Source organism: Anser brachyrhynchus (assembly GCF_964034855.1).
Source record: "Anser brachyrhynchus genome assembly, chromosome: 20".
NCBI classification, from domain to species: Eukaryota; Metazoa; Chordata; class Aves; order Anseriformes; family Anatidae; genus Anser; species Anser brachyrhynchus.
Genome location: NC_137713.1, coordinates 2457070 through 2481301, shown reverse-complemented (window position 1 = coordinate 2481301; position 24232 = coordinate 2457070). Strand labels below are relative to the sequence as shown.

The following is a 24232-nucleotide window of genomic DNA, read 5'->3' as shown; positions in this document are numbered from 1 at the left end:
CCGACCTCCGCCACCCTCATACAGAAGTTCAGGTCTTTGTGCCCAGTGCTCGCGCTGTGAAGCTGCTGCCAGAAAGCAGGGAGCTGTGGCTGCTTTTTCCAGGGCCCTGAGCTGAAAGGTGGTGAAGGGACAGGTGAGGAGGTGCGTGGCAGCACTGGAGGGGACGTGTTGGAGCAGGGAGAAGGGCAGAGCGTGGCCTCCTGAGGCTGTCCTCCTGTTCCCTTCCCGGGTCTCCATGCAGGAGGCTGCGGCCGGCACCAGCAGGCAGAGCACAGCTCCTGAGTGTCAGCCCGCTAACGAAGGGCCCTGATGAGGGCGGGGGTTTATACATCATTAATACGCGTCCGTAGGACCTTGTTGTTTTTTGTAGCGTGTAATCAAATTTTTGACTTCTGCAGAAAAAGTCGTTAGCGGAGGTCTCTGCGGTGCAGCAAAGAGCGGTCGGAGTGGTTCTGGGCAGGGGTCGCTCTCTGGCTGAGCAGCCGCTTGTGGCAGAGCAGAGCACGTGCACAACTTCTGCAACCAGCTTTGTGCAGGAGTTAGTGGAAGAGTAGGCAAAGATAAATTACGCAGTGTAAAATCACACCTGATTTTTTATTCATCTTACTGAGAAGCCTCACGGCAAAGCTTTGGTGTTAACCGTGCTTGGGAAAGGGTGCCAGAGCTTCCCCGACTACACTGATATCAGGGGGTAGAGCGGGGGGACGTGTGTGTGTAACAAAGTTCCAGAAGTGCCTTTAGTGCTGGAAACCGTCTCAGGACAGGTCCCTGATGAGCACTGCACGCGCCTGAAACGTGTCCTCGTGGCAGAGCAGAGCCCCCAGCGCTGCCTCCTGTGCAGCCCGCAGGAGGAACGCGGTGCTTTAATGCCGCCTTTCAGGGCTGCGGTGACTGACAAAGTAACCTAGATATAATTTTCCTTTGTGTCACTTCTAGCTACTAAAATTAGTATTAAGAGACACAGAAAGCTCAGCGGAGTTTTCCCAGTTTATCCTGCGGCTAATCTTTTTATATCATTTTTTCCTTTAAAATCAGGGGGAGGGGGAAGCCCTTTCATTCTCTGCAGCCGGCACGTCTAAACTACTAACATATGTGCTGCTTAGACAACATACAGTAGCTTAGGACTTTTCAAAAACACAGAACCCCTGAATCCAATAAAATTGCAAATTTCACTGTATTTCACAATATCCTAAATAAACATGAACAGCGTGCATTTCTCTTTCTGGCATCAAATATTAATCTGTCCGTGGTCGGAAATGTGCTTTCCATCTTGTGTGCGCTCACATTGGGTAAACACTTGGGAGATTGCTATTCCAGACCTTTCATTCTCTCCTAGAGTCAAGAGCATGACAAATTTTTCTCCTAATTACACCTGCCACTGTTTGCCTTCTAATACTGTAAATCCTCCATCACATAGTTTTTCAGATTCAGGATTAGGTTCCTTTTCTGCCATACAAACGATGGGAGGTGCAATGTGCAGTTAGCAATGCACGTTATGAGTGTTTAGGATGGGTTGTCAATTTTTTTTTTTTATAAGTGAGAGATCTGTGAGCAGATCTCTCTCCACATTTCACTTGTGATGTTGAACCAGGACTGCTTGGGTTGGTTTTTCTGGCTGTTTTGAACCAGGTGAGCAGTCTCCCCTCTCAGAAAGCACAGCCCCGTGCTAGTCCCCCGCTTTTTTATTTGTTTTGGTTTGTCTCTGGTACTGGGAAATTATTTCATTAGGTCTCCTTGCGTGCCTCTGTGTTTTTTAGAGGGCATGGATGGATGCAGCATGGGAGGGGTGTGCAAGCACGCTGGTACTTCATTTAAGAAATTTGGTAGCTCTGGGAGTGCCCAGGGGTCCCTGTCTGCTCCTGGCTTGCAGCGGGGTCTCCATGGGCACCGTCCTGGCAGCACGCAGACCCCAGGGAAGTGCCTCGGGAGGTTGTTCAGAGTTTGGTTTATTTTGCTTGTGTTCTTGAAAGCCAAAACAGCCAAGACTAACCCACCAGGAAGACACACAGCGGGGGCATAGCCAGGGCAGAAGGCTGGACACTGGGTTCTTAGCTTCCACCCGGTTCTCCTCCTTGCTCTGCTTTACAGGCAGTGGCGCTGCACTTTGGAAGAGGAAACGCTGGCAGGCGTCTTGGCTCAGAGTAGAAAAACTCACACAGGGTGAGTGGTAGAAGTCCCTGAAACTTGTTTGGCTTCAGCGGAAGGTTGATAGGTGGTGCTGTGGGTGCAGAGGGGGCAGCAGGAGGACGGCTCGTGGCGGTGGCGCCCGGTCCTGCTGCAGAGGGAGGAGTGGTGCCTTCTCTTGGCAAGGAGCAGCAGAGGCTTCCCTCCTCAGTAAGGGTCTTCTCAGGTTTTTGCTGGATTTGCTAAATGCCTTAAGACGTTGGAGGGAAAATCCTAACGAAGCATAAAGCATGACACTGGCCTCTGTCCTGGCAGGAGCTCCCCCGGGCAGGTCTCCCCGCCGGCGAGGTTTCCCTGGGGCCAGGATCCTGCTGCGTCCCCTCGGCTGCTCTAGGCCCAGGGTCTCATTTTGCTTTTCCTGGTTGACATTCCCCAGCACTCCGGCTTGCTGATGGCAGCGTTTGTGTTGAATTTAAGCCTCGGCAGGAGAGGCTGCCCGCCCGCTGCCCTTGCACCAGGCCGTGCCTCTGCTCTGCGCGCGGCCGAGCGCCGGGGAGGCCGCCCCTGGCCGCGTCTGCCGCTCTGCTGTGGTGTTTGAGCGAAAGTCTCTTGGGCAAAGCGACCGTTTCGCTTTGCTGGTACAAATCCTCCATTAATGCATTACAGCAGGGGGCAGAGAAATTGGGCCAGCTCCGAGCTAATCGAGAGTTAATACGCAAATGATGAGCTGATAGAAGAAGAGCCCGTGCGCTACGGGGAAAGGACGCGTGGCGAGGAGGAACAGCAGCAGAGGTATCCGCAGCGCTTGTGCGGGAGGTTAAATTGGCTGCGAAAAGGGTTTTTACACGTACCTTTTGCACGGGTAGCCGAAACACAGCGTGCACGCGCACCGTGCGGCACACCGGGCACGGCCGCTTCGTGCGGTGCGCGGGGAGGCTGCCTGTGCCAGCGCCCCGTGGCTCGAGCGCCAGGCGTAAATGGAGGACGTGAGCCCGGAGAGCTGGAGTGAAACAATTTATTTGATTGCTGGGTAAATAAATAAGCTAAGCTCCTGGTGGATAGAGCCGTCCGTGGTCTTCCCATGCAGCGGTGCGTTTCTCCGCTTGCCTCGCGGCAGTTTTTCAGCCAGCTGCCAGGGAGACAGTAATTCCCTCCCTCCTGGTAGAATTCCAGAAGTTTTGTGGTGGTTGTCAGAAACCTGGGCGGAAGGGAGGAATTTGGTTGAATAGAGATCGGTCTTGATTTTCAAATGTTAAAACATAAATAAAAAATTGCTTCCCACCTAATTTGTTTCACTGCAAGATTTTGGGTGTTTTGCATTCTAATTTTCTCTGAAAAGCAGGAATATTGACTTTTTTTTTTGAGTATTCACATTGAAAAGCTCTTGCTTGCAGGAATAGCTGTTCATTTATTCCTTATATAAAATCCCGTCTTTCTTATCAGCTTCATCCCTTCGAGAAAACCTTTTAAGGTAACTTCCAGCTTTGGCTGGGGGACCTCAATACACGCGGTTTGGTGTACATACATCTGGTTATTGCTGCGCTCCAGAAGAACTGTGAAAATGCTGTGTTTGTAGCAGAGAAGCCAACCTGCACTTAAAAAGCAAAATCCATGCTTGGTTTTGCGGTGCTCTGTGGCCACAAAGGGGACCTCTTGTCATTCTCAGCCCACCTCGTTTCCATTTGATTCTCCTTTTACTCCGCGTGTGCATTTAATTAACGGTCTCTTAACTAATACTGTTTACTAAAAAGAGGTTGCTGTCATTTGGTGTCTGGGCAAAACGTGGCAAAATCTGTTGAGGTGAACTCAGTAAGGAGATGTGACTAAGCTGACTGAAAAACTACAGGCTCGCTTCGCGCCGAGGGTCGGCAAGGGCTTTTGTACTGCGTTCTGTGGCTCTGCAGCTCGTGCGTGGCAGCAGAAAGCAAGCCTCGGATAGGGCTGTGGAGCCCTGCATCTCTTCCCGTGGTACCTGGCAGGGCTGAGCAGGGAAGGCACGGGCTGTTTTTTTGGCTCATCTGACCGCTGTGGCTCTGTCGGCCACTTCAAACTGCTCTGAAGGGAGGGTCTCACATTCTCACTTCTCTCCTGGATGAAGACCCCAAGGGCCAACTTTTCTCCTGGCGTGAGTGCTGGGGGTGACCAGCCCTGCCGTGAAGCCGACGTAACCCAAACCAGAGCGCCCAGGCAGATGCCCCAGAGGTGGAGCTGTCGCAGACCCCGTTCTGCTCAGCACTGGGTTTCTTCCGCTTCTTCAGCAAGAAGCAAGCAGCCGCCACTGCCCCCAATCCTCTGTGCCCGAGGCTGCCCCAGGACCGCTTGCAGGGACGATGGGCACGTGGGCAGGGCCGTGTGGGACCAGCGTGGGCCAGCGCTGCCTCCTGGCCCCGCTGATTTACGGCGCTTGGCCGCGGCGGGGACGTTTGGTGGCGGTGACCGGGTTGTGACCCCGGCGGAGAGCAAGGCAGCGTTTCGGCGAAGCACAAACAAAAGGTTAAATGCTCCAGCTCTCGGTGCAGGCAGAGCCAATCATTCTGAAGAGACTGCTCCCCCCCGGTTTAATTGCTTCTTTATTTTGTGTAATATTTCTTGCACTCGCTTGCGTGCGCGCCCTGCCTCTCACCTGCACTTGTACGCGCGGCCTCGCCCACTCGCCCTCTTTAAAGCATCTCAACGGCAGCCACTTTAAAACTAGGCGGCAGCTATTTTCTACACCTCTTTACAGCGGGCCGGATAACATCTCCATCACACGTGGCAAGTTTAATGAGTTCAATCTCTCAAGGGTTTCGGCGCTGGCTCGCAGGGCTGCGAGCGCGATGCCTGCAGGGGGGCGGCCGGGGCTTGGCAGCGCGGGTACCGCCGGGCATCCTTCCCTGCCTGGCACAGCCTGCTGACTCCGCTCCCCGAACGCCAGTGAGTCAGAGACAATATGTTACAGATCGGCAGCGTGCGAGTGTGTGTGTGGGAGAGCTTGGAGGCACGGGAGCATCTCTTTTGTCTCCTGCCTTCAGCAGAGGGGAGAGGGAAAGCTGCATGCGCCTCCCGAACCAGCTGCCGCCCCCTCCTCCTGCCCTTTCCCAGCAGGGGAAATAAAACAGCAAAGGAAGAGGCTGAAAAGTCTCAAATTTATTTTTAAAAGCTTCTAGAGAAAGTTGCCTTCTAACTAAGTGCGTGGTGCCCACTGTAGTGCTAACAGCAGAAATGCTGTTTTTTTATTATTTTTATTTTTTGGTGAAATTCCATGCGGTTAAGGTAAAAATGCAAATGCGCAAAGTTTGTCCTGATAAAGAAGGGTGACAAAAAACCAAAGGCAGACGGATCAGTTTCCTGCCCTCTGGCTAACCCTTGCAGGAGAGGGTTAAAATAATCAGCATTTAACTCGGGCAGAGCTCTCTGGTGTCACACGTAGCTGCTTTGCAGCTGATGGAGGGCTTCACAGGCAGGTTGGTGCCGTGCCCCAGATCAGACAGGGACTTGGAGGGGTTTATGCTAAGCAGGAACAGCTGTGATGATCCAAACTGGCTCTCTGCGACCAAACTTCCCCCATTCCCCAGAGCTGGGAAAGAAAAGCAGAAGGAAAGCCCAGGTGTCCTCGCCTGGAGTGGCGCTGGCTGTTCCCGCTGATGAATGAGCACGGGACATAAACGTTGAACTTTGATTAATTCCCGGTGTCCAAAACCTGCTAGAACTTGGCCATTTGGTCTCATCGAAAGCGGCGCTCAGATGTCACCGTGATAGGAAAAGCAGAAAGCACCTACAGCAGCCGTGGCTGTAAAACATCAGGAGGAGAAAGTGACAGCTCGGAGCCATCTCACTTAACATACCTAAGGGGCTGTGCCGCATAAAGCTGCGCGGCATGAATGGCTTCGCTCATGAGTTGCACCAACAAAGCCATGATGAATTGAACGAAATGAACTGAGGCAGTCCATAAAAAGTGTTTGCCTTCTTTTTAGTCCTGGAATTGGAGTTTATGAAGTGATTGTTCAAGATAAATAGGAACTGCTGCAGTAAGTTCAAACTAGTTTAGAAAACTATATATCCCTAACCCATAAATGGTATTTTTTCCCCCTCAGAGAGCTCATGTTTTCTTTGGGTTGCTTAGGGTTTAAAACTCGGGTTTGACCCGAAACATCGGCAACGTTAATGACATTTAAGAGTAATATCGTGGATTTATGACGCTCTTTTAACTCGGAGGTTTAAAAAGCCAGATCAGACCTCAGTTTCTGTGCCTTGGCGGTGCAGCAGGTCAGTGCTGTGCTCCTCAGCGCTGCGCTGTGTCACAGAATCACAGAGTCACGCAATATCCTGAGTTGGAAGGGGCCCGTGAGGGTCATCGGGTCCAATTCGGCATGGGGCAGCCCCATCCAGCTGGGCGCTCCCATGCCCAGGTTTGCGTGGGCTGCCCGGCTGCTTCACTTGTTGAAGCAGGGCCCTACGTGCTCTCCTTCCCGTCCTATACCGAGCCCCAGAAATCAGCATTTGAGATCAAACAGGGGAAAGGCAAATCTCGGTCTCCCCCAGCTTGTCCCCTTCTAACTGTTGGATGATGCTCCTTCAATACAAGGGGTTACATTCGCCTGTGCAAACTGGGGACACCTTGCTTGAATATACCGTGCCTTAGAACAAAGGCATCGTGATTCCCCTGGTGAATATTAGAAATGGATGCACGTATGTACAGAGCGTTTCAGAATAGTGTGATTGCATTTATCCTCCTGCTCTTGGTTTTTTTTTTTTTTTTTGGAAATTGAAGCTGATCCTTCATGATCCAAACTGTTCTCCTCCGTCCCTTCACAGCAAACTGGTGAGATGTTCTCAAACGTTTCCCGGGTGTCACTCACATTTGTCAGTTTAAAAGGTGTTGCCCTGCTTGCCATAAAGCAGTCTATAGCGGCAGTAGCCTTTACCAGCAGTAAATTACCAGCCGGAGCAGCGGCTGAGCTCTCAGCGCCACTTGCCCGCTGCTTGGTCGCAAACTGCTGCAGCAACCCTCGTAACCCAGTCCCAGCTCCTGGGGGCATCCTGCGGAGGGGTTCGTCCAGGCGTGGTCCTGCCGGAGGAGGGGACGGGCAATAATTGGGGTTCTAAAATAAGCACTCACTCTCTAGTCAGTGTTAATGAGCGAGTGAGATTTAATTAATTTGGTCCAGCAATTGGGTCACCGGTTTCCCCAGCTAGGGGAAGGGATCCTGGATGGGAAACGCAGCGGAGGGCGCTGCCCCTTAAGTGAACACCCCAGATTTTTCAGTGCATTCCCTGGGCTTTTCTGTTAACTTTATAACCCGGTCTGGGCGGCTCAGACCTAGCAGGGGTAAGGGGTAAGTCAGCACCAATGGGGCAGTTGTCTGCCAGCCGATCTCTGCTTTGCGTAACATGAATGGTTCTAGCTTGTGTGAAATTAACCCCTGTCTTTGCAGCCCCTCTTCTCACTCACCAAAGCAGTAAAAAAACACCAACTCCTCCCAACTCTGCCCGCCTGCGAACAGTGCTAACGTAGCAGCAAAACCCAGCAGGCTGGAGCCCCGCGGCCGCTTCCCAAGGAGCCGGCTCCGCTCTCCCCCGGGTGAGACGCGGGGACCGAGGGAAGCGCCGGCCTCGGCTTCCATTTCTCACTTCTGCTCGGTATTTCTGACTCCGGCTGGTTTGTATCGCCACCTTTTAGTTAAACATAGGAGGTTTTTTTAAAATTTAAATTAGATCTCAGAAAATAGATACTGTGCACCTTTGTGTTGGTAAGAAAAAGAAGTGGTGTCATTCATGTCAGATAATTGGTGGTTTTAGCTCTCTGCAGAATAAATTACAGCAGTCATATAATGGCCTTTCATCCAATCACTTCTCTACTCCAGATCTAGACTTGAAATGAGGTTTGTTGAAAACATCATTTCAGGGATTATTGACCACAGCAAAACCTTGTTGTACATGTTCTTTGTATGTATTGAAAATACACGAGTTAAAAAGGTAATAGTTGGTGCTTCGCCGGTGAATTGGAAGCGGGGATCGGCGGGAGGTGGGAGCTGCCCCGGGGGCACCGCTGCAACTTCGTGCGCTCCCTGGGGAAGGAGCCTGCGGAGAGGGGGCTCAGCGCGCCCGGCGTGGAAGAGCGTGGAGACGGGTTGCTCCTTCCTTCTGGTGGTCTTGTTCTTTGGATGGCGGGGAGTGCTGTGGTTGAGAAGAGAGGTCTTGATTTATGCCATTTCTTTGACCAGTAGGCAAACTACCAGGGATGTTGTGATACCTTCGTCTTATAAACTATCATCTTCTGCCTGTTTAAATGACCGTCGTGTAGGTATTATGTAAAAAAGGCAGTGTGGGTATGATGAGAGAGTTGTACAGGTTGCTCTTTAGGGCTTGATTGCCTTTCTTACGTACGTACAGTCCCTCGTGCATGCAATCCTTGTCCCTTTCTGAGTCCTCTCCGTAGTGCAGAAGTACGTTAGGATAATCTTGTACCAGGTGCCAAGGAGTTCAAACCAATCTTTATGTGAGAAAAGGTTAAAAGACAATGTGGTCATAATCTACAAATACCAACGTGGGGAAGAGTAAAAGACAGTAAAAGACTCTAAAGCTGAGCAGGAAGAAATATATAAAGCTCGGTTCCGTGGCTGGAAACTGATGGCAGACAAATTCAAATGAGAATTGAAGTGTGTGTTTTGACAGTCACAGTAATTAACCATTGGAGAAAATTGCCAGGGGATATAGTAGATGCTCCATCACTCAAGTTTTATAAATAAAGGCTGAATGTCTTTATAAAACAAAATGCTATTTCTCAGCAAAAAGTCATGGATGAGCCCCAGGAACTGTGTGTATTGAATTCCTGGGTCTGAGCTCAGGCTGAAGGCTGGCCCGGAGGAGCTCAGTGCATCGTACGGGCACTGAAAGCCTCTGCTCCAGGACCCAGTTTTCGGGCGGCACAACCCCTTGCACGGCCACGTGCTCTTTGTCATGTTTTACTTTGCACGAATTCAGGCGTTTGGTGCCCCTGAGCTGAACAAAGCCCTGCTCGAGGAACACAATAAACCCCACAAAAGCTGCGCTGGTCTTGCAGCACTTGTCACAGGGAGCGGAACAACTCTGATGGAATAATTGATCATTTGCTTGACTAAGGATCAAAGCACCTGAAACTTGGTCACCTCTGTCTGCCATAGCATGCCCTGAAAGAATAAATTCTTGAAAAATAGTCTTTTCCATTTATATTATTTTCTCCCTTTTCCCTCTTATTCTCATTTCAATCTAGCACAAAACCTGACAGCTCAGAGGCCTGCGTGAGGTCCTAGAGCAGCAACTGTTTGCTCCATCAGCTATAGTTTTCTAAAGCAAGCTAGGGGATTTAGACACCCGGCTTTGCATATGGATGAATGGGGATTAGGCTTGCGTACTCCTAAGCAGCTTGAGAAATTTCAGCCCCTTCTATTTGTGTCCCTGTTCAACTTCTGATCCTCAGGAAAGTTCTCCGAGCTTCTGCGTGCTGAGTCCAGGAAGGGAGAGCCGGCCCAGGTGCGCTCACTCCTTTAATTTCGCCCCCGTGACAATTCACCGAGCCGCTGCAGAAGAGGAGGCGGCACGTTGGGCCTGGCTTTGTGCTCCAGAAGTGGTTTTCTTGCCTGCTCGTTTGTCTTTCAACCAAATGATGTGGCCCCGGCCGATGGGCTGGGTTCCAGCAAAAGCAGAGCCGCCCTGGCGCAGGGTTTCTGTGGCGATGTAAATGAAGCCCACATCTTTTTTATGTCTCTGGGAAGTGCTTCTTACGCCGTGCCTGCTTCAGCGCTCGATAGCCATCTTTTATGTGGCTGCCGCTGCTCCTGTAGCTGACGGTTCCTTTGCTTCTCGACTGTCAGCCTGCCGCGGCTGCCTCGCGGTTCCCTCCCGCTGCATTGTTCAGCTGTTTTGAATTCCCTTCCAAAACGCACCGAGTGTATTTGTTTTAAACCTCCAGATGGATCCTCGCAGTTCCCAGTGTCTTTTAAAGCTGTATCATTCGGGGAGAGCATCTTGCAGCCCCTAAGGAAATAATAGGGACAGGGTAAAAAAAAAAAAATCTCTCTTTTTGCTTCTAGGCGGAGTTCCCATCTAGCAAATCAGAGATCCAATCTCAGCGCTTGGAGAACTGCAAAGGTTCTCCAGAAATAGGAAATGTTTCTAATTTGGTATGACGCTTTGCTGTCATACCCTTGGTTGTGTCCGTAGAGGTTCATCTGCAGAGCTCGAACCCCACGTGCAGGTAGCAGTAGGATGGCCAGAGCAAAGTTTTGCAGCAGCCTTGGGATGAGCCCTGTGAGATGGGGAAGGGCCCGAAGGGAAGCCCTGACCCTTCGTGGGGCTGCCAGGTGCTGCTCTGGCGGTGCTGGGGGCTCGCCGCGGACTTCATTAGCCGAAGGGAAAAACGTCTTCATCCCTGGCAGCGCTCTCGGGGGAGTCGGGTTAATAGGAGCCAGATCACGGGCAGTGCCGAGACTTTGTCAACTCGGGAGAAACAAACCGCGATTTGATTGTTCCCTCTACGAGGAGATCAGGGCGGAGATAGGGTCCAGCTGTCCAGCCATCTAGGAGACTAATTAGTCCAATTAATTAAGAAGTTGCTCCACGTTTCCCCAGTGTCACACAGGGCTCCGAGAGAGAGAATGACAAGGGTGTAGAGAGCGAGAGGTCATAGGGAAAGCTTAATGTCTGTTGGGGTAGATACACAGTAATTAAGTGACAATAGACAGGAACTTTGCTTCTGGAAGAGTGCTAATTAAAACCTGTAGGGTACTGTTCTCCCTCCGGGCATGCAGCATGTGCCCGTGTATCCCACAGGCACGAGTGGGACTGATCCAGCAAGGGGCAATTTACTCCACTGGTGCACCACCAAGCCTTTTGCTGAGTGTCTCTTGCACGGGCACTGTTTGATGCGGAGCACGTGGGTCTCAGACAGCTTCAGAGGCCTCGGGAACACCTGCGGAGAAACGAGACCTTAGTTCCATTTTATGGATGGGAAAACTGAGCCCCGCAGTGGGCGCAGGAGCGGGGCTGCTCCGTGTAGGGCTCGCAGCGGGCAAACCCCCTCCCGTGTCCACAGGAGCGTGGCAAAGGCTGCGGCTACAGCCAGGAGCCGTGCGTGCCGTGGCCTCGTGCTTGTGCTTTTTGTTTTGTGCAGTTAGCTCGTTCCTACAGTCCGGAGGGATTCTCTCATGCCCTAGGTGCTTGCTCAGATGCAAAGTGGCACCCCAAGGCCACGGGAAGCGCAACGGGGACGGGGAGACCCAAGGCGACCGAGCAGGGTGTTTGTTTTCTGCTGCCCGCGTGCCATTCGTGCTTTATACCCACAGCAGGGAGACCCATCCTCAGCTGAAACCTGAGCAGCAAACGTTAACATTTCATTTTAAAACCTAAGCCAATCCACTTTATAATCCAGACACGGCATCCGGAGTGAGCATTGCTGTTGGATAATCACAGAGTGGTGTGGCCTTTTGCCCTCGTGCCTCGCACAACACACCCGAGGCGTGAGATTAGGCTCCAATAATAACACACCCCGTTGTGCCTTTTTGCTCAATTGATAAACCCGCTGTATTAGGAGATATTGTCATAAAACTGAATGGCACCCTGTAAACCTGAATCACTCTCTCTTCCTTGTAGCCAGGGAATTAGATGTTCCAGCTCCTGTCTTGGCTTTATTTCATGCCTGCAATATGCAAGAGACTATATAAGCTGCTTCTTTATTGTTTTTAAAACACTATGAGCAACTCCGGCGCAGTATAAATATCTGTTTTATATACTTTGTCTGATTCCTGCCTCACTCCCTGCTGTGCAGCTCCACTGACGTCCGCGCTGGTTGCTCTCGGTTTGCATCTTGCCTGGGAAAGGAGGATTTTACCCCGTTCCTGTGCAGACCCTGCGAGGGGAAATGGCAGAAAGCAGCCAGGATGGAGACAACGCTGCAGCTAGGGGTGCCTTGTGCTAACAGAGATGGAAAGCTGGAAGGGCTCTTTTTTCCCCTTTTTTCCCCCGTTTCCCATCCCTCCTCCTGCCTCGCGGAGCTTCCCGCTTTGTCAGCACGCGGACACAGCGCTGTAGGAGGTGCGTGCCCGCTCGGTGCCACGGGGCCAGGCTCTGTCCGTGCCGCAGCAGCCCCGGGAGCCCCTCTCCGTAGCAGATTGGTGACAAAGCCGCCCCGGGGCGGCCCCGTGCCCGCAGAGCTCCCCACGGCGCGGCACGCTGCTGGCCACGGGCACGGCCGGCCGCCTGCCCCCTCCCCGGGCGAGGGATTAACCAGGAAGTGATACAAAAGGCACATATGCTCCTGTGTCCAGTCCTGTCTATTCATATGTGTGTTACTTAGCCTAATAAGGATTAGACTTAATGAATTGGAAGGAGTTAACAATATAAAGAGGCAATAGAAAAAGGCCTAAGTAGTCGTAATTCCATTTCATGTAGCTTTGGTGTTGCTTTGCTTTCAGCGAATAGGTGTAATCCTCTTTGAAATCAAAGGTGGTACAAAGTATGAATTTAAATTTGACATTTACAGCTCCTGTAAGATTTAGTATTCCAGAAAGGTTTGCTCTTCAAAAAAAAAAAAAGAAAAAAAGAAAAAAAAAAAAAGCCAACCGGCGCACCATCTGCTCTCCAGGACTGCCCTCGTGGCTGCAGCGCGGCTCCTCCTGCCCGCGGCTCCTCCTGCCAGCCCCCGGGGTCACACCGCTGCCCTCGCCGCGAGGGCACCGCGGGTACCTTGCACCATCAGCGTGCACGGAGGCACACCCCGTGGGGTAGCGGGGAGCTCGGTGCTGAGCCTCTGGGTTGTGTTCCGGCTAATTCTGGCTTTCGCTTGAGGGCACCGCATCTTGTCCCGCACGGGGAGCTCAGGCTCAGCGATCTGCTCGACCTTTTCCATCTTGCTACAACAAAAGTTGCCTGTGTTGTACCCAGGAGAGGGCCCGGCCGCTCGTTCCTCCCCGGTCTGTCTCCACTGTGGGTGCCCCAGTCCCGCAGCCGTGGGGTCTGCAAACCCCGCCGGCGGTACCCACGTCTCACCCCGTGTGAAGCGGGTACCATCTTGTGGTGCTGGGTGCGGTGGTGCTGCGCCGTATAACTGCAGCCGTGTGTGCGGGGGGTGCACGCTGGCTCGCCGGGGCACTGCAGGGCCAGCTCCCCTCCTGCCCTGTGCCGGGGGGGGGGGAGGAGTAAAAACGTCTCTGTGGGTGCTTGTGAGCTCAAATCTGAAGTGTGTGTAGAAACGTGGACCTGTTCCCAGCCCCCTGCCCAGTCTGTGGCTCCCTTCTGCCGCTCCTGTGCGTGATCGTGCCCAGGGTGAGCCTGGCCGAGGACCCCCCGGTGTCCCACCCAGAGCCATCGGCCGAGCGGAGCTGTGGATGTGGCACCCGGAGCGCTGCCAGCACCTGGGCTGCGTTTCCCTGGGAGCAGCCCCATGGCCGTGCTTGCAGCCGGTTCTTCCTGGGGTCCAAGGAGAAACCCCTGCCCAAGGTGATGTGCACGTGCCCCCGTGGCGTGCTATAGAAAGAAAAAAGACCCAGGGACTGGGAGGCCCAGCGGCTAAGTTGGGAACAGCTTCCCCTACCCTTGGGAGCAGCGTCCCTGGGGGAAGCCCGAGCATGGCACCCTGGTGAGTGGAAAATGGAAAAATAAAGTGGGGGCGAGCACGGTGCCGGAGCCGGCAGCGGTCGGTGCGAGGGGGCTCCTGCCCTCGCCGCTCCTCCCGGTCCCCCCGTGCGGTGTGTGTCAGCGCTGTCCTCACAGAGATTTTTTTTCTCGCTCCTGAAAGCAGGCAGGCTCTGCGTGGAGGTGTCATTTGCTGCCTGTCCCTGATGTCATTGATTTTTAAGTCGTTAATTAACGCTAGGTGTCAGCCTGGAAGATGAATTCTGGCCCTACTCTCCTTTCTCTTTTGTTTTTTGGATTGTAAATGTTATAGATCTCCCATGATGGAGGGATGAGGGGTCAAAGGACACGAGAGCATCTCTGCATATGTGCACACAGTCCTCCCCGAACTGCCCATCTGCATCACTCGATAGATGGGGACGGGTGGCGGGGGGGGGGGACGTCCCTTTTGTTGCCGGTGTCACTTCAGATAGAGATATAGCAGCTTTGGAGAGGTGCTGGGCTCGCGTGTGCATGCGCACCGCGGTGTGGGGGAATGTTCTCGGTGCGTTGCTGGGCCAAATTTCACCGTGTCTGGTGCTTTACTGCCTGTGGTGAGGCTGCAGAAGGCACCAGCCGTGCCAAGGGAGGGGCTTTGCTGCCGGCCGTGCCCGCTCGTGCTGCAGGGGGCGAGGAGGGAGAAGCACATTTTCTCCCACGGACGCATTTGGAGCCCCGAGCAGCTGTCAGTAGCTCTGCTCCGTCTCCGTTTAGTAACAACCTGAAATCGAAGCCGTGGTGGGGGTTTCCAGGCTGCGGTGAGGGGGATCAGCTTGTCCTTCTCAGCACAGCCGAGTGGAAAAAAACCTCCCCTGGCCCTGGGGCGAGCTGCAGCCGGCGGTGCCGGTCTGCCCGTACCCATCCTGGGCCTGAAAGGAGCTTCAGGACCCCTCGGCTGCCACCTTGGCCCTGCTCTGCGAGGGATGGCGAGGTGCCGTGGCCATGCCCTTGGTTCTGTTGTCAGCAAGCTTTTAGATAGCGCCATGGAGAAAGGACGTCACAGGTTTGTTCCCTCGGGGCGAGGCGTGATGGCCCCAGTGGCGTGGGAGTTCTCGGCCACGTCCTTTGCTGTGGTGCTGGGCTTGGTCCTCGCCGTGGTGCTGGGCTTGGTCCTCGCCATGGTGCCAGGCTTGGTCCCTGCATGCCAGGGCAGCGTCACCGCATCAGATGGTGGCTGGCAAGGGGCCGGCGGAGCCACGGCATGCCGGGAGGGCAGGGAAACCCGCTCGGAAAACAGCAATAGGCAAACCGCAAAAAGCACTGGGGGAGGAGGAGAGCGGAGCACTCAGGCAGCCTTTTATTAGCAGCATTAACACTTAACAGCACGACCGAATGAGGCGCGACACGGGTGGATTGGCTGCGGTGGGCGAAGGGAGCGGGACCCGGCGCGCCCGCGGTGCGGTGGGCAGCTGGCACCTCGCGGCGCGCCGCCTGGGGAGAGGCTGCGACGACAGCGCCGGGGTGCCCGGGCTCGCCGGGACCTCGTGCCGGGTCACAGCAACGGTTCTGCTTCCCAGCAGGGTGAGAACATGGGGTCCTTCCCCACCCCGTCTCCGAAAGAAATGCGGGTGGCCTCAGCCTCTGCCGCCAACTCTGCATTCTGGACTGCAGCGAGTGGAAGTTGTCGGCATCACGAGCCGCATCCTCCGTTTCCTAATCCTCGTTAATTTGCGGTGCTTCCTGGTTCCGTACACGTGCTGCTTGAGACAGCCCAGAGGAAGCTGCTTTATTTGTGTTTTCTTACTTCAGCGGAATCAAAGAGAAGCAGAGAACAGGCAATGGCGCTTGAAAGGCAAACTTTAAACACAGCGAGCCTGTGTGCACTGTACATAGCCCCCGGACAGGGCGCTGCGAGTGATACCAGCAAAGCATTCGGCTCTGCAGCGAGAGCAGGGCGCTGGGAAGCAGGCTGTTAACAAGGATTAAGGAAACAGGTACTGGAGGACTTGCTTTCTGAAACCGGATCCGTTCCCAAAGCCAGAACAATAAAAAGTGTTTTGCAAAAGTCTGTTTAGAGACCCCCAAGGGCAAACGTGATCTTTAGCGGGGATTGTCGGTGGTGTTCCCCTGCCAAAAAAATAGAAAAAAAGATGAAGACAAAGGAAGAGGAAGGGTGGTGGGGGTGTGTGAGTGCTGCTGGCGGAGACCTCGTCCCAGGGCCCCTCTGCTCCGTGCCTGGGTCCCACCAGGGGCTGGGCCTGAGCCCCGAGGAGCTGGGGGCTGCTGTCAGAGGAGCCTCGTGTCCTGTCCCTTAGACGCCTCGGTCTTTAGCTGCCGTCAGTGCGATGGAAGCGATGCCAGTGAAGTGGTGCGATCTGATTTAGGAGCCTTTGTGGCTCCTGAGGCTCAGCGACTTACCAAAGTGCCTCCCTGGTACGAGGTTTTATTGCGCTGCTAAGCGTGTGAAAAGTCTCCGGGTTCCCTCTGCTTCAGTCGCAGTTCCCAACGCGGTTTTATTGTTTCTGAATATCTTGCGTTTTATTTCGTGCTTTAACCTCTTGCTTAACGTTTGCTTTGCGCTAATTGAGGAGGGGGCTCCGAGACCTGCTCCGAGCCTGAGACCTGCAGACCCGCTGCTGTGCTTGTGTGTGCACGGAGCGGCGTCGCTGCCCTGAGGGTGCCAGGCAAAATGTGTAGGTACCACATTTTTTCAAGAAAAACGCCACACATTGCACATCTGGGCAGTGTGAGGATCAACTGCTAAATAGCAAGGGAAGGTTGCCCCTTCCAATGGAGGTAGCTCCTGGTGCCAGGGCTGGCTCGTTCAGGCGTGCCGGGGGCCACCCAGCTGCACCCCATGGAGCAGGGCTTGCAGGATCACCGTGAATTCTTCCTTATTTATTCCATCAGAACAAATTCATTTTGATAGCCGCAGACAAATCCTGCTCCGTTACGATGTTGCCTTGTTGCCCTGGCTGGGTCGCCGTTATTTTTGGGTAGTGGTTTTGTGTAGCCGTGCTGCTCGGTGGAAGTTTGGGATGTTTGCCTTACCGGGGACTGCTGATCCCCTGATTGCTGCAGCTGTAAGAAAAAAAAAGAAAAAAAACACCTCAGGGAGTGAAAATTGCAAATGAGCTTTGGAGGGGGTGATGCTGAATGTTCCCACGCATGGATCTAAAGCAGCCCGAGCTTGTTTTCTACCTTGGAGGCTGATCCAGCAATACACACTGCTAATCCACTGTCCCCTCGCTGTACTGTAAATCAATCGGCAGGTCACACGCGAAGGGTTTTCGTACACCGGGGTTAAGAGCGGGCCCCAGACCCAGTGCCTTCAGGTCAGCGCAGCATCGCGGGCTGAAGGTTGATGCTATCAATGTTGGGATTTTGGGGTAAGCTTTTATTAAGTGGCAGAATAATATCTTCCGTGGTCAGAAGGGTTTGTGTGGGAGAGCATTGGGTTGTGCAATTAATCATTAACTGGGTTTTGCTCCTTTTTCTTCTTCCCTGGAGGACACAAGGAGCAGAGAGCTAAGGTCACGGAAAGCCCTGTTTCCAAGTGCCAGCTCTTGGCTGTCATTCATCCCCAGCCGTTTGGAAAGCTGAGAGGTTCTGTGATTCGGATCATTTTTTCTTGTCCTACCTCAGTTTTCCCCCGAGAACTTCCCATTTTCTGCATATTTCCTACTGTTCCGTATGCGTAGCCTTATGAAACATCAGCGATGCACTGAAAAAATACAGAAAGTTCTTAAATCCCTGCTTGCTCCCCAGGTGAAATGTTGTAAGGAGGGAGGATTTCTCCTAAGGACAGCAGCCAGGAAACAGCCAGGTGTGCGATGCCTTAAATCAGACACGAGCACGCAGCGAGGCCCAGTTTTCGATAGGATGCCGGCTCTTGAAAATTTACGGTATGCTTGGTTAAGGCAAGCCATTTTATTCCGTGACCAGCCCTGTACCGTGGGGTTACTGCAGTGCTGCCGACGTGGGCTATAAATATCTGCGGACAACGAAACTGTTCATTAAAGAAATGCACCTTCAGACACGCAGCCTTGAGTGCCCTGCCACTACCTGCCCTCTGCGGAGCCCCTTGTTTTTGGGCTGGGCGGCAGCCGTGGCCCTAAACTCCTTGCCTGGGCGACCTTCTGTGGGGCTGCGTTACCTCTTCATGAGCTGAGCCCTCCCTTCCCTCTCCTCCGAGGTGTCCGCGGCGTGACGGTATCACGCTGTCCATCTGCCATCTCCCAGCCCGTGACACAGGCACTCATGCTAATTCCTCAGCCCGGATCTCTCATCTGAGCCTCAACTATTTTCCCTGCTCAGAACAAGCTATTGTTAAGGTGACATCTTAATGCCAGCCGGCTGATTGATCTATTACCTGTCGCCCTACGTGGGGATGAGGAAAAGAAATGAGAGAATCCTTTAATCATTGGAATTGGAGAAATATAGCTTAAGAAAACCTCTAACAACGAGCAACTTATTCAAAAAGTTAACAGGCTTCACGTGTGACTTCTGAAGGCTTTAACAGATGGCTTCGTGCCGGCGGTCGGAGCGCTCCCCGTGTCCCCGGGAGGATTAATGGCATCCGCTCGCGGGTGCCCGCACGGGGGGAGCCCACCCTGGTTTTTATGGGCACTTTTCTGTGCCAGTGCCCCGTCGGCCCAGCTCCCGTGGGAGGTGGCTGGGCCCCGACCCACCGAGCACCCCGAGCATCCCTCCGTCCGTCCCCCAGGAGCGGAGACGCTGGGGTGGGCACCAGACCCCTGCTTAGCCGAATTTGCCCATTTGTCCCTTCGGACCTGCAACGGGGCGAAGATCTGGGGGTGCTTCTTAGATGTGCTGGGCCGTTTCGGCAAGAAGAGCAGCTCTTCCCTCCTGGAGGCTAATTCGACACCTCTTACCGCTGCCAGAGTAAATGAGGTTTTTAAATAATAACGAACAATAACCAGGCTAAAGATTTAGGAGACAAATGTAGGGACAACACTGACTGGGCAGACAGGACACCTTTGACAGAATGCATTAACGAAGTGAAAATTTATTGTGGAGCGTTGTTTGGGACGGACGCGCTTCCCCTGCATAAATTCCTCTCTTTTTTTTTTCTTTTTTTTTTTTGTGGTTTGGAATCAACTTCTCGCTCTTCTGTGTCGCGGCTTTTCTAAACAATTGTTCTGTTTAAAAATACATGTTAAAGTGTGTTAAGTAATGTAAGCAAATAACACACGTGCGGTATCGGAGATCCTTTATGCCGGTGGATGGAAGCTGCTTTGCATACTGATTTGTGGCCGTGCCTTTGCTGCTTCTGGCATCTGATCTTTCTTGCAAACGAGGCTATTTTGCCTCAAGGGTTCTCTACCGATTAAGTAATAAATAAATAAGGGTAAAATGAACCTAGCCTTGCCTAAAATAATTTTGGAGGTTAAAAAAGAGAAAGATGGAAGGGGTTGCTATTGATCTAAGCTATTAAAACATCATAGCTACTTTTCTGGATTAAATGGCAATGGGTTTGGGAGGTGAACGTGGAGAGAGAGCGAGCAAAAAATAACTGTGCGTGAGATTAAGGAGGTTATTTGCCAGTGGGGATCGTGGGTTTTTTCTTTATTTTTTTTTCCTTAGCTATTCTGCACTATCATCCACAGTTCTTGTGCGTGCAGCAACGTAGCAGATTGTTCCTAAGTTGATTCCTTCTAATGAACATTGCTTTTTTAAACGGGGCTCGCAGACGTTTGTTTTTGGAAGCCCGGAAAGGCATCCAGCCCTAAATCCCTCTCTTCTTAAACTCTCGGATTGCAAGGTCTGGCAGGCCAAGCGCACGGGTTTGCCGGGTGCAGTAAACCTGACACCCGCTCCCCTCATGGCCTTCAGGTTGCGATAGCCGCCGATAAGCGCCCGCTGCCCGCCAGCGGGGCGAGCACCACACCGGGGCCCTGCGGCACACGGAGAGATGCTCGGGTGGGAGATGGCGTCTGTGGTTTGGTGCGGGTCCCCTGAGATGTGGGAGGCCTTGCTTTGTCCCGCTCACGTGCGAGGAAGCCGAGCAGGAGGTGGCTGAAGGGCTTGCCAGAGGATCAGCCTCGGCACCAAGCACCGGCTCGGTCCCTGGCTCCGTGTTTGGAAAGCGAGATGAAACCAAACTCTGTAATATTTTATAGCTGCTGCCGTAGCACCATGAAACGCTACTGTAGTATACCGCAGTACTGGGCTTGCTATGAAGGATAAGCCAAGGGCAGGCAAAAAGAAATCCTTTTTTTTTTTTTCTTCTTTTTAATATTATTGAACTGCAAGTATCCCAAGCTGCTACAAATAATAAGGAGTAAATTTAAAAGGGACTGTGAAAAATGGGGCAATGAAGATCTGTGCTGTGTTGATTTATCCAGCAGAAAGAAGGAGAGGAGTGAAGGCAGGAGCAGGAGCGATTCTCAGTCGCGTTCAGCTGCTGCAGGAGCGCGGTGGCTGCATGGCAAAGAGCAGCGCCGCGCTGGGGTGAGAGGCGAGGAACCCCGGCCTCGGCCGCTGCAGCCTCTGATGTTAATCTTTGTGATGGGGAGGGAAATATTGACAGCAGGACGATGTGCTCCGGCTTGAATGACAGGCCATATGTTTGTGGAATAGACTGAAGTACCGAATAGAAAAGGCACGGGCAAGCCGAGAGAGAGACGTATTTTCTCTTTGCATGTAAAACTTCCCGTTTTTGGCAGCGGCCCAGCAACAATTAATCAGCAGGAGCCTTTTAGAAAGCCTCTTCCTGGGAAATAAGGGTACAGAAAAATCCTTTAAATTCAACATAATTTAAAACAAAGTGCTATGTCGATAGGGAAGGAGGGGGGGAAGAGAAAGGGAGAGGGGAGGCTCAGAGCCACTGGGTCTCCTCTGGCCTCGGACTCGGGACCTGGGCGCGGGGCTCGCAGCACGCAGCGCTGAGCAGCAGAAATGCTGGCGGGGGGGAGAGGAGGAGATCGGATTTCTAAGCACCCTTGAAACCAAAGCCGCGCTGTTTATAAACTGCCATAAATATTAATTGATATTTAATAAGGTAGGCAAACACAAGGGAAAGTATTGTTTTGGCCAACTCCTACACAGCGGTCCCAGCGAAGCGTGAAAGAGTTTGTGTAACTTTCCTCGGGGGTTAAGAGCAGGTCACGCAAGGTCCTTTTTCCTGGCCGCTGGCCCGGCTTTCGGAGCTGCGAGGGAACAGGGGGAGGCTCCTGGGAGCTGAACCCAAATATACCTGCTGGCTGCGGAGGGAAGCCACGCGGCCGCGCCGACTTGGAAGCGCCGAGGGGCGCGGGCATCGCCCCTCGCTCCGCTCGCGGCCCCGCGGCCCGGCCCGCGGCTTCCCAGGGGGACGAGGCTGGGCTGGGGGGACTGTTTTGTCAGATGCGGAGCCCGATGAGATAATCGCGGCCGTTAATTGATACCCTTTCCCACATAACTCGACAGCTCAAACAGGTGGTGAGCAGCCCGTCCGCTGGCGCACGTCGGGCTGCTGGCGGTGGGCTCCAGCTCGTCCGGAGAAAGCGGCAGAGAAATGGGGAGAGGTGGAAAAATTCAAGGTTTGCCCTCACCAGTGCATCTCAGTTCCCACCAGCCCTCCTCTGTAACACAAGCCCCTCACAAGGTTTCTTTACGTGAGCCGTACTGCCAACGGGTGGAGCAAAATTCAAAGGAAAGCGTTTCCTCTGCTGAGCGTCGGTGACTTGCCGAGGTTTTGCTGCCAGCTCCAGAAAAAGTACCATAAAAATGTTTTTTAATTTTATTTCTTGTTCTCCTATCGTGCGCGGGGGCTGATTCATGGGTTTTACGCTGAGACTTAGAGGAAAAATCAATTTTGAATAGAAGGGAGGCTGATGTTCTGGAATTAAGACCTAAGCTGCGCTCGGTGTCTGCCGTGGGGCACAGCCTCGTGGCGAGCTCACTCCCGGGGTGCCATTGGTGCTCGGGGGCAGAGCTGCCACAGCCGCCCATCCCCAGGGTATTTCATTCCTCTGCTAAATGGGGAAATACCCAGTCCTTTTGGAGAACATTCATCTGACCCCACAGCTGCAATGCAAGGTTTCTCTCTCGTTGGAAAAAAACCAGATGCGACACCTATTCTGACTGCTTATGGTTTCAGTCCATCCCTGGGAATTTTCTCCTCATTTGCTCAGGTGGGGTAGCACAGCACATCTGTTAGGGACACCCCAAAATGCCCCTTCCGAGTCCCTTCTCAAGCAGCGACGCCAGCCAGGACCCTTCCTGCAGGAACCCCCAGGATATCTGAAGTGCGTTGCCAGATCAGGTCGTGCTGGAAATCCCGACAGCTCCAGCGCATCGAAGAGAAGTCGATGATTTACAGAGTTTGGGGCGGAGCTATTTTTGTCCCGATTTGCCTTTTTTTTTTTTTTGTACCTTTTTTCATTCCTCATCTCCCCAGCTGCGTCTGGCAGCGGTGGGGCTCTCCCTGCGAGGCGGGCAGCGCTCGGCTCCGACCTGCTGGCAGCTCCACCCGCAGACAAAGACAGCTTTACAATAGTCGCCTGTATCGAGTTCTCCAGTTTTAATTACAACACCCCACAGTGGAAATTTCACAAAACGTTTTATCCGTGCGTAAAATTTAATTAAACAAACAGAACCCTAAAGAAAGCGTTACATTTGTCGCAGCCGAGGCTGCAGCGAAGCGGGGTGTCTCCTGCGCTTGCACATGGGTTGTGTCTCCGGATTGACAGGGGTTACCTTTGATGCGATGCAGACGGAAAATCAAAATGTAGGGCTTAATCCCTCTCCAGCAGACGATGGGGAGCGCTGAGCAGGTGGCGGCAGCGGCCGAGCCCTTGCCAGCTCTCCTCGAGCCGCGGCGCCGGCCACCCCGCCAGCGCCTGGTACATGATACAAGCGTGCGGTGGGAAACGGCGAGGGAACGTCTTCCTTTGTGTTTCAAAGGCCACGATGGCATCTTTATTTGATAAAGGGATTGGATTATGTCTAATCCCCGCACTTGGAGACGTTTTATTACTTGGGAAACACTTCCTTAAAAGCGTCTTTGCCACCACAAGTGTAGTGTAAAATAGCACTTAGAGGAGAGCCGAGGCCAAGTTTTCCAGGGATGAACGGAAATCCTCAGCTCCTCTCTTGGAGGGCTGGGATCGCATTTTAGGCATTTTTGATAAAGTCTCAATTCTAAAAGAAGGAACCAGGCCGTGCTCTTTAAGGAGCCTCTGACTAGGAGCCCACAGTTGGAGCCACCCAGTTTGCCAGCCGGGCGCTTACATCAGTTTATGCTCTAATTGAGGATATTGTGTAGGAATTTGGATTCTTTCATAATGAATAACACAAAGATGAAATGTGAACTCTGTAAATTTAGGGAAACAAGCTGTCAAGCTGCCCAAGGAGTGCAAGCAGAGAGGCGGGCACTGGGCGCGCAGCACAATGCGTCGTCTCAGGAACTTCCTCTGGCTGCGGGACACACTTCACTGATCAAAATCCGAGCTCAAAGGGGAGGCGAGGGATGGAGCGGCTGAAGAGCTGGGCGGTTCAGGTCATTTGTAATACAGCAGCGGGCCCAAAAGCGGTCTCTGCAGGAGGCTCCTTGGGGGGCACATGGAGCCCCACGAGCATAGAGCTCTCCCTCCCGCCCGGAGCGGCACGCGGGGTCCTGCTGTTATCTCCTCCGTGTCCTCCCAGCGGGAGCGCGTCCAAGGGCTGTCACCTTCCCCTGGGCAGGCTTCCCAAGCAAATTACCTGCTGGCTTTCTGTATTTGTGTGGATCAGCCGTGTTTTGAGGAAAACCCTGCCTCACTTCACTGAGCGCAGCCTTTTAAACCAAAATAATGCACTTCCCGGAGTCACGCGTTGTGCGTTGTAACCAAACCCTTTTGACCCTGATCAGGCATTCATCACCCACCTGAGAGCTGGGCAGGGTTCACTGAGCTTCAGGCGAGGCAGGGAGCCAGGAGAAATTCTCCTGTTTCGTCCAGGTCTGTGCCCTGCGGTGGCTTCAGAGCCGCCTCCTCCCTCTCACCGCGGCCCCGGTGGGAAAAGCGCCCCGTGCCCGTGTACTGTGCTTGCACCTCTTGATCTGCCAAAACGTGCTCCTGGACGCGGAGGCAGAGCTGGTCCCAACCTTCCCCTCTCTGCTCTTCCGCTGCCCGTTCATTGGGAGCAGTCTAGTGGCATTTCAATTCTAGAACTGCTCTGTTCCCCCACCAACACCTTTAAATTCCCTGTAAATATCAACTAAGTTGGAAGTGCTGCTCGGTGTGAGACGTGGTTGTTGTTTGCTCCTTGCCAAGTCTCCTTTCTGCGGTGTTGTGAGCCCTGGGGATTCTGGCTGGCTCGGAGGAAAGCCCAGCTTTCCCCCAGGGATATATGCTTCGGTTGTACCACAGGGACCTGTCCTGGGGGGGCTGCGGGTGTGAGCGAGGGTGCACAGACACGTGTACGCCTCCTGTGTCTGAAACCCTGCTCCTGGCATCGTGGCCTGGTGTCTGTTACGCACGGGATGTTACTTGAAAGCTCGCCAAAAATATTTCAGAAAACGCATCTTGCAAAGACAGCGGTTGTTTGCCAAAAA

The 24232-nt window shown here is 53.2% G+C and overlaps 1 protein-coding gene across 14 annotated transcripts in view; it reads left to right on the top strand.

Moving 5' to 3' along the window:
- The window catches only part of LOC308181013 (uncharacterized protein), a 163073-nt gene that overhangs the window by 66854 nt on the left and 71987 nt on the right, over window positions 1-24232 (top strand). For 4 of the 14 annotated variants that reach the window (XR_013941275.1, XM_080563559.1, XM_080563560.1 and 1 more), the window contains exon 2: window positions 17461-17597. The exons of the other annotated variants lie outside the window; for them this stretch is intronic. Coding sequence is in view for 3 of the 4 variants with exons in the window: in XM_080563559.1 (XP_080419685.1) it covers window positions 17575-17597 (23 nt within the window). In the remaining variant the exon portion in view is untranslated. The remainder of the gene's footprint in view (window positions 1-17460; window positions 17598-24232) is intronic. 14 annotated transcript variants of the gene reach the window in all.